Genomic DNA, 10,316 nt, shown 5'->3' with positions numbered 1-10,316 from the left:
TATGTACCGTAGGCTACAGGTAAACTCTTTTTTATCTTGAGTATGATTTTGTGATCAAATTCTTTGTTTTACCCTTTCAAATAGTTGGCCCTTGATATGACAACAAATGACCTGCTACTCTTTCTCAGTATGTTTGGTGTTGTGTTGCAAATCACTCACATGCTTTAATAAACAGCTGAATAGATTTATTATAGCATATGTCAAAGATTATGAAATATGAACTAAGGACCACAGGCTGCAGATTTTATCACATCATATTTTCCTTGTTTATATAAACAGTGCATGTCACATAAAAATATAAACTGAAAGAAGTATCACTGCTCTGTTTGCAAGATATTAAACTTTAAGTAGAATGACACAGAAAATAATTTACAGTCACAAACTGTACAACAGTTGGCAGAGGAGAGGTGCAGGGCAGTTAAAGCAAGAGCATTAAAGAGTGGTTATTATTTGGTCTATGTACAATTCTGTAGAGTGTAAAAATCCAGGTGATATGGTTTGCTTTCTCTAGAACAGTTTAATAACACTTTTATCATGATTGGATTACATGAAACATTCATTAAAAGTTGGGGGCTAATTGAAACACTTGATAACAAAAAGCAGATTGAGGAGGGGGAGAGAGGTAGAGTACGGGGGGGATGAAGAGCGGGAGAACTAAGGAGATTTGGAGAAGGACCGAGCGAGATTGCAGAGAGGGATAAGAATAAGAGAAATTGATAAATTTGGCAACATGCAGACGGGAATTCAGTTGTTTTTACTCAGCAAGCTCTTCAGACTTCTCTCTACAGCCTCATCCAGCTCCTCCTCCAGCTCCTCCTTTTTGGACATAGCGAGTTTGGACTGATAATCACGTACTATCTGGTCTATGTAAGGGGCACTTTGTGTTCCGTGCAGCATGAGAGTCCACTCCTTCAGGGCTCCGCGCTGGGGTTCATCGCCCTGAAATCCCACCTCCATGACCCAGGTCCCGCGGGGGTCTTCGCCCCAGGTGTGGGAGGTCATGAAGGGCCATTTGTCGAAGCCCACCTTGGCGTCGTCGTCACGGGGCCTTCTGCTCAGCAGGAGAGACTTTGTGGCCATGGGGGAGGTCATGTTGATGGTGAGGTCGCCACGGCGGCTGGCGTTGACCGTGACCACCGCTTGAACGTGCTCCAGGTAGCGGACAAAGTTGTCCTTCCCCTGACAGGCGTCGGTGTTGATGGTCAGCAACACTTTGTTGCCCGACTGGACTTTACTGGAGAAAGGAGAAAGAGGTTGAAGAAGTTAAAAACGTGAAGCTGAAAAGCCGAGAAAAAAAAAATCAAATATCAGTGTTCTAAATTAGTAAAAAGTCAGGGAACGAGCTATTTCCTGTAATAAGAAAACCAAAACCAGGAAATGTGAAAACAAATGTATTGTCTGTTAAATCTGCACTCCTTAATAAAGAAATTAAAACAAAAACAAAAAAGTCAGGGAACGAGTCAAAAGAGTTAAGAATGAAATACATTTACATTTTTACATTTACTCACACCTTTCCCTGCTCTGTTTTTAATGTTGTAGTTAATAAAGTACTTGACCTAGTTTTCATATGGAACCACCCCACCTTGACGGAGAATCAAGACTCTTTGTTCGTCACACAAAGAGTCTTTTGTCTGCTTACAGTACTTTACCCAATCATTTATCTCCAATGGTTGGAAGAAAATACTCTGGCCTATAATACATTTATCATCCATTGTATTTGGTGCCACCCATTTCTCACATTATGTTCTAGAATCTAGAATCTAGATGCCTGTTTCACGTGAATTGTAACACTTGCTGTTCAAAGGTCTATTATGGTTTAAGTTCAGAAAGAAAAGAGGGATGTTTCAGTTCTGTGCAATCATTGTAGCATGAGCAAAAGCTGCAAATATATGCGATTAAATCTCACTGCCTCTGGATTTTTACAATTGTTTTGTAGAAACGTTTTTATTATATAGACAACTAAGGCCTATTGCCAATAAACGAAATGTACAGCATGTCATGTACTGGACCGCCTGTGAATCCTGGCTGCTTTTCAGAGCATGAAGAGATCCTTTTTCTTTTTGTCACGATGGATTTGGAGGAGATCGTAAAAGCAGGCAGGTATTGTTATTGCTTTGTGGTCGGGAGGACATACTGCTGTTCTCATCTCTTTGGATGATGGAAGGAAAGAGTGAGAACCCAGCAGGGCAGGGGTGTTGGCCAAAGGCTATGAGGAGGCTTAATAACATTATTAAAGGCTGGGACCGCGCCACAGGAAGACAAGAAACAGAGACTGAGAGCGATGTGTGGAACAACACTCAGTTTGAAAAAAATGATTAATAGAGCACTATGCTGAGCACAGAGAGGTGTGTGCAGCGGGCTGATTACTAGAAATTATAGTCCCAGAAAAACAGAACAATTCACAGTGGGGTGTTTCACAGTAAGTTACGCCCTGTAATTCATATTGAGACGTTTGTAATTACCAAATACAGTTTTTCTATTGACATAAGGTTGTAGTTTAAAAGAAAGTGTAAAAATATAGCCTTAGATTTATTTTACAAACTAGCAATTTACTGCCATGTTTGTTACCAACAGCGTGTGGGTCGGTGTAGGATTGCAGTTGTTGATCAAAATGAATGCTGGTTTGTAATATGGGTGTGGTCAGGGAAAGTGCTCTGGAAGTTAGGGGTAGGGATGGGGAATTGGCCATTTTAATACCCAACTAGCATCATGGCTTCAGTGATCCAATCACCAATACTCTCTGGTTTAATTACTATTATTAGTTTATTCAAATGTAAGATTTTGTAAAACTAAATCCAGCAGTGAATATGTTAACATCTCACTTTTGACCCCTGAATGATTCTGTGCGCAGCAGGGGCACAGTTCCCATCAGATAATGTGTCAGAGTAGTTACAGCGGTCGGTCAGAGAGCAGAGACAGATGCCTCTGAAGGGTAAGACCGGTGCAGATTAAAAACAACCCTACCGCTCAGTGGGACCCTGCATGCCAGCTCCACTGATAATGAGAAGTTCAACTCCAGCTAAGTGAGCCACAGTCTGTCAGAGCAGATCAATGCTGAGAGACTTTGCAGGCATGGCTATGTTGGTGTTTATTTTCTTTCTCTGGTGATATACACTGTCACCAGAAGTGGGCTTGTTGTAATTACATATCCTCCAATAGAGACAGCATTATATCTGTCGTGCTGCGGAAAAACAGTGAACTGATTAAAACAAATACAAAAAAGAGACAAATATCTATACGTATACCTCTATGAACAGTTTGTATGAGCTAAGACCTGCATGGGACGGATAAAGGCACATCTTCTCTGCATGAAAGGACAAGCCCCACCATTTGCATGAGTTGTCCTCACGATGTAAGCCACATAACACTTAAGGGATTTCCCCTTTGTCTCTGGCACTACCCTTAAGGGAGGCATTTTCTTTTTTACACACATGCACACTTTCACACCATTTTGTCCTGACTGCCTCATCTGTGGAGCACTGATTAGAGGCTAAAATAAGAAATCGGAGGTGTTGATGGTGGCAATAAAATGCACAGACGAAACGTAATCAGTCTGTTTTTTTATCTTCACACACACATTGACACTTTCACAATGAAAGTTCAGTGTTAGGGCTCACAAACCTACACGCATGAGCAACTCCACCTGGAATCCCGCCTGCCAATCAGTGTAATTGACAGTAGTTCCAGGACACGTCACGCTGGGACATTTGTGGTGCTTTTATTTAGAACTAATAAGAGGGCTAGCCGCAGGAAAACACCAGGCTTCACACACACGGGAGATCAAAGACATGAGCAATGGAAGGGTAGCAGAGGGAGACAGGGGAGGTGAGAGTGGAAAAAGACAAGGATGGAGGCTGGAGGTAGGATAGAGAAGATGCGGGGAAGAAGATGGGTGACACAAGGGAAGATGCTGCTCCAAGGCAGAGTCCAGATGCATCTTTTATTAAAAAAAAACACTTTACTCCTATATCGCAAATAAAATCTAATAATAGTCCAAAACCACTATAAAGGACATACTCTCCTCTAAAAGTGCTAATGCTATGGCAACTTTAGGTTGACTAAAGGTGAAAACGTTATTATAAAGCTACTATAATGATTAGCATTAAGCTAATGTGCTAAACCACAGTAACACTTTAGAAAGGGTTACACAGTAACTGACTTACATTGAACAGCAATACAATTTGGTAACATGAGTTAAGATAAGTTACAGGACACATCAGACCAACTGTGTTTTATCGTTCATGAATTACACTTCTGCTGGGCAATAGGAGGACTCTCAAAGGGGATTTTAAAATAATTCATATTTTTTTATAAAACTGAAAAAATCCTAAATTTTCCCTTAAATCAAATTTAAGATGACGCCATTTATGGGATGGTGTTTACGATAAACTGTCAGAGTAAAAGAGAAATGCAGTCATTATCAAATCGGATGTCAGGAGATCAGTCTATGTCATTATAAATCTACAGGACCATTTGACAGACTGAGCAGCTAATCTAAATATGACTGGGTTATGAAGTGGACTCTCCCATGGCAGATGTTATATTGAATTACTCAGTAATTAGATGAGTGTGTCTCTTTTGCTCAGTAGTGTTTTCCCTTCAATGTTGTGTCGAAGTGAGTTGGAAAGAGTAAACTGTGTGCAAATGGTAGTTGTGTCATAGCATTTAGAAGAAAAGAGTAGTAATGTGACTTACTGGACATCCTGAATGGATCCGGCTATACAGTGGAAACGCTCAGGCACAGTCTTCCATTCCTTGGACATTTTCACCATGCCCCCAGCGTCCAGAACACCGTAACCAAACAGGTGGTTGAACTCCAGACCGACGCCGTTCCTCCTCCACTGGTGGACCTCGTCATGGAGCTGGTTCCTCTTGGAGGTCAGGACTGACAGGTGCTGCATGTCTCTCCATGTCAGGTCAGGGCTAAGGCGGGGGGAGAAACAGTCATCAATGTGCAAAAGACTGAGGCAGGGGGATGAAGGAAGGACTTAGTAATGGAGAAGAGAAGAAGTGTAAAAAATAACTAGTATATATAAAATGAAATAATGTAACACATTTATATTTAATGGCTTTGCATTTCGTCCATGCTTTCAGTTATGTAAACTTCATAGCGTATGTACTGTAAGCAGATGGTGGACTTTGTCTGTGTCTCCCTCCATTATCTGGCTGTGTGTAGTGACAGCTTTGTTCTGGCTGACTCACTGACTCCTGCCGTTGGTTCAAGTGTGCTTGGGCAGTAAAAAGGCTGTGCAGTCGTCCTAACAGCCTTGTGTGTTATTTGCCATCGGACAGGGTGAGCATCCGCTCCTCCCAACAGCAACATCATTATTGTGTGTGCAGAGCAAACAGGGTTTCTTTGCTCAACTCCCCTAACTGGTGTCAGTTAATGGCAGCAGAATGTAGTCAGCCTGTAATGTGAGAAATGAAGTGTCTGAGAGAAAGGAAAGGCTCTCCTCTGGGATTTGTGAAGCACTAATTCTCTAGGTTTTAGATTTGTCATATTCGTTTGATTAGGTGTGGGTGGGTTTACTTAAGTGGCATATATTTTTAATTGTGTTGTAATCCACAAGGAACAATCTAGACTGAATTCACAAGGATTATAACATAAACTCCCAATTGTAAAACAGTGTTATAATGGCACTATTGATACACATCAATAAAAGAAGCTTTGCTATCACCATTTAGCCCAGTACAGTTTCCAAGTACTGCAATGTGTTTTTATCATTCCAGCCTCTCTGCTACAGAGCTAGCAATGAATACAACATACTGTAAACGCTGAGATCAGCGTAGCAGTGTTTCAACTCTATTTTTCTAGCCTCGTACTCAGACATAAAGAGCAGTGCACGAATGATGATGTGTGTCCTTGGCACAAGTATGTACTTTATGGGCAACACAATAAGTGCCGTTTTTCTTTTCATTTAGTTGATGGTTGTGATAAATAAGCAAGTGATGTGAAGAACTGATTCATGCTTTTAAGGAGTTCAGAGACACGGAGAGAATAAAGGATCTGAGAGTGGAGATTGACCGAGGAAGTCAGATACATCAGTGCGGTATTAAAGCTCAAGGTTGAACTTCAAAAACACAAGCAGTTCCTGAAGGAGTAGCATAACATTGTTATATTATATCTCACATCTACATCTTGTGGTTTAAAGCATGTCACTGTGACATTTATGTTCAGAGTGTTCTGCATTCCAGCATACAGGGATCAAACATGGGATGTATTAATGTCATTAATCACAAATAGTACAACTATAAAAGATGTTTGTAGTACATACTTCGCCTCAATAGCCAGAGCAAAGACACCGGCGGCCTCTGGAGCTGCTGCTGATGTCCCGGAGTGACGCAGCGTGCAGTTTCCATACAGGTCTGTGGTGGCCTGAACCCCAATCACCGTATTGTTAGTCACTACCGGCTCTCCCCTTCACGCTCCGACAAATGTACATTACACTATTTTCTTCAAATGAGAAGAACATACACAACACTCCGTCTTGTCTGAACCCCCTCCCCTCCCCCTAATGTTCATGCAATCTCTAAGCAACTATCTCAGACATTCAATACAATGTTTCCCAGAAAGCATTTTCATTCTACGGACTTGTGCTAAATCGATATAATCCTCTGGCTTTATTTATTTATACGTTTTGGAAACAATTTTGAAAAAGATAAACAAAAGTGCAGTGTACTTGGCTGAACTGTTATATACACTCATCAGCAGACGAGTCATGCTTGTATTTACTGAACAATCATTTGATTATTTAATTTGGTGCTTAATTAGAAATGATAACAGATTGACTGGAATTAGAGTGGAAACCCTAGGGAAGATCTGTGGCTCTGTCAACAGCCAAAGGTGATTTGCATAATCACAAACACAAACACTGCTGCTTTTGTACACTGGGAAATAGTTTTTTTACATCAGTATGCTATGGAGTGTTGGTCTTTAATCTCGATGGGTCCATGCTACGAGAGCATTCCTTTTCCTGACACGATCCTTCAAGGTCAACGTATATTTTCTGAATACAAAGAAGAAGGCACAACCTGTCTTGCATTATTTGCCTCTCTTTTCAGAGATAGTATACTCCCATCCATTCCTTCTACAATCCTTCAAGTTAACGGTCAAATAGCCAAGTTACAGATCATTGTGTATGCTAAGGTCAGTCATTCAATGTACTTTGATCTCTTCTGATTGATTTGTTACTTGTCTTCAACAGAAAAAAACCACTTTAAGTAACCCTAATAACCTCATAAAAGAGAGCCTTTAAAAACATGTTCCTTCTTATGAAGCATCTGCTACGACCTGAATGCCCTGATCAACACAGTATGCCAGCTGCTCTGAGCATCTACAGCAAAATGATGCATCTAGACGTCCAGAAATGTAATCACAGCTATTACTCCACCTGAACCTCTATTTTTAAAAAGCAGACAGCAATAACAGCTTCTTCAGCTTTATACCTTGTCTCGTCCAATCTCCCAAAAGGCCAAGGTTATAGTACTTGTTGGCCAACTGAGAAGGAGCTATTTACAGATCAGTCTATCTTTGAGAGACATAAAAGGTTACAGAGCATTGAGTCGTCTTTAAATGCTAAGAGTGCACGTACCCAATGAAAAAGTCAACTTCTGGAGCCATTGAATATCAGAAATCTTTGATAAACTTTACATAGATTACTTAAACATTTATCTGCTTAAAGAAAGGCACACTCACGACGCCGGCCTCTGGGTTCCTCTTGCGTCCGTTGCTGAACGTGGATGCCAGGGTGGAGGAGCAGCTCTCATCGTACAGGGCGGTGCGTCCGTCATTGATGGCTGAGTTGATGGAGATTGTCCACATGCTGGAGGCATAACCGTCACAGTTGCAGTCGTCATAGCTACCACCATCTCCCGATGCCCACACATAGATGCTGCCTTTTCCTCCGCGCCCCTAGAACCACAAGATCATCATCAGAAAAAGCTTAGTTGGACGTATGGGTACAAATAACTATTTGGGATTAAAGAGCTTAACCTGACTTTAACTATAGTATGTATCAGTAATTGCCAGTTAACAATTATGCAAATGATCAGAGACCAAATTAGAATAACACAGCAAGGCAGATACAGCCACTTCAAAAATGTTATGTCATATATTATATAAAAAAGACATATCATTTGGGAAACTATCAATCAATCAATCAATCAAATCCTTACTCATACTTACAAAGCAAAACAAATATGTATTTGTTCAGTCACTTCATTGGCGTTAAGGTCTGCTGACCAGCTGCTACTGGTAGTGCCTAAAACCAGGCTAAAAACCAGAGGGCACCGAGCCTTCGCGGCGGCTGGCCCTAGGCTCTGGAACACTCTGCCCCTCCATGTGAGGTCAGCCCAGACCCTAGGGGTTTTTAAATCAAAACTAAAAACTCACTTCTTCACCCTGGCCTTCTAATCATAGCAGAGCACGACTCATGACACTTCCCTGTGTTTGATTCTTATATTTGCTGTTGTAATTTATTGTCTTCTGTTTACATCGGTAGTAATGTGTTATTTATTATCTGCATGTGCAGCACTTTGGCTCGACCGAAAATCGTTTTTAAATGTGCTATAGAAATAAAATTTGATTTGATTTGATTTGAATATGTGGGCTTCTACATACAATGACTCTCTAAAATCCAATCAGACTCAGTTACAGGTTGCGGTTGTACGAAGAATAACATGTTTGGTGGGTTGAAGGCTTTATTGTCTTTTTGGGGGGGGGGTTTGATTTGTGTGTAAGAGGGAAGACCTTGGGAAATTTAAAAGGACACTGAAAAAAGAACAGCTGCTCCATACAATAAAATCAAGCAATAATTAAATCGGTAATATCAATGTGTAGGAAAAAGACAACGGTCATTATGAATTTGTAGAATTAAAGAAGACATGGATACTGATTCAATCAACTTGATTTTCTCAGGTCATTTCATAGCTGACGGCAAAAACCTGGTCCCTTAAAAGTTGTCAGTTAAATCTTTAAATCATTCTTAATAACTGTAAACAAATAGGGACACACATTCGGTCCTATCTAATAGTTAAGTTCATCTCTTGCTTGTTGCAGCATTCTGAGCATATCAGAGCTGTTATGTCTTTGTAAAGTACCCAAGGCATTAAACAAATACAAACATGTATATCTTTTCTGTAACTCCTCTTTGCAATAAATTGCTTTTGCAGATTTGAACAGAGTAAAATGCCATTTGTGTTGCTGATAGTGCCTTGAAACATGATACAACTGTGGCTCAACGCTGAGAGCATCCTCTTCACCTAATGCTGCACCTGTTTCTACAAAAGGCCGACCGTTTCTCTACAGAACAAAAGATCAAGTGGAGGAAGAGTGCCATGTCCTTCCCTTCACTATGCTTATTTATGTCGCTCTCCATTTAAATAGCAAAGACAGGTTTGAGCATCGTTGAGCTCACGTAAGAGCTTCAGGCCTTCTGTGTTCTACACAATCAAAATAAAGTGCTTTTAATTTTGCACGGCATTCTATTTCATTTATTTCCATTATTGGTGGCAATTTGCAAAACCACACAGTTATGTTTAGGATGCAGACTTGAAGCCACTCTGTGTGACTCAGTTGTTTATATAGCAAGATGTGCTTATTCATTTTAAATCTTTTATCATGTTTAGCATAAACAATAGCTCATGTAAGTGATCATTAGAATGTGAGACGCTTGCATAGTTGATCAGAGTTTACAGTTAGCTTGGCTCCCACTCAGCTAGCCTGCCTGAGATGCGGTCATTTCAACACAACGCACAGCTGCCTGCAACACAGCGCATGATGACTAATCAAGCAGGAAATTGGCAATAGCAATGTTAGCGTGACAGCTCTGTGTGGTGTGGGTGTGAAAGAAGACTCCTCTTCAACCAAAGGCCCTACGTTAAGCCCCTGTATCACCTTGCTGGACTGTCCTTGAGCAAGACCAGCACGAACAGTTCCATCAACCCTGTAAATACGTTCTGACTTTTCGTTTTGGAGGGGACAATGGGTTATTAATGAGAAACATATTATTGTAGAGTAAGGAGTAGTGTAACACATTAGGGATGCTATATTGGATTGACTGCCAAATGCATCCCTATTCTCTAAATCAGGGGTGTCAAACTCAAGGCCCCCGACCTCATTTTATGTGGCCCGGAAGAGCTTGCAAAGAATATAATATACAATTGGTGTAATTGTTTAATATTTGCTTTCAATGATTTGCCATACTTCTGCTTTCAGATGTAGTTATTTATGAAGTTATTACCAGAACTGATAATAATCCAATGCAGAGCCAATCATGTCGTATAATACACTATTTAATATTATATATATTTATATA

At 40.6% G+C, this 10,316-nt stretch overlaps 1 protein-coding gene across 1 annotated transcript in view; it reads right to left on the bottom strand.

Annotated features, from left to right (window-relative positions):
- Positions 1-497: 497 nt before the first annotated feature.
- pcsk2 (proprotein convertase subtilisin/kexin type 2) overlaps positions 498-10,316 on the bottom strand; it is a 39,853-nt gene continuing 30,034 nt past the window's right edge. The window contains exons 9-12 of the mRNA XM_034100029.2: positions 7,697-7,912; positions 6,276-6,376; positions 4,696-4,923; positions 498-1,234 (exon numbers count right to left, since the gene is read on the bottom strand). Coding sequence (XP_033955920.1) covers positions 745-1,234; positions 4,696-4,923; positions 6,276-6,376; positions 7,697-7,912 — 1,035 coding nt within the window. The 3' untranslated portion in view covers positions 498-744. The remainder of the gene's footprint in view (positions 1,235-4,695; positions 4,924-6,275; positions 6,377-7,696; positions 7,913-10,316) is intronic.

The sequence above is a fragment of the Pseudochaenichthys georgianus genome, chromosome 15 (assembly GCF_902827115.2).
Source record: "Pseudochaenichthys georgianus chromosome 15, fPseGeo1.2, whole genome shotgun sequence".
NCBI lineage: Eukaryota > Metazoa > Chordata > Actinopteri > Perciformes > Channichthyidae > Pseudochaenichthys > Pseudochaenichthys georgianus.
This window is presented reverse-complemented; position numbering and strand designations above follow the sequence as displayed.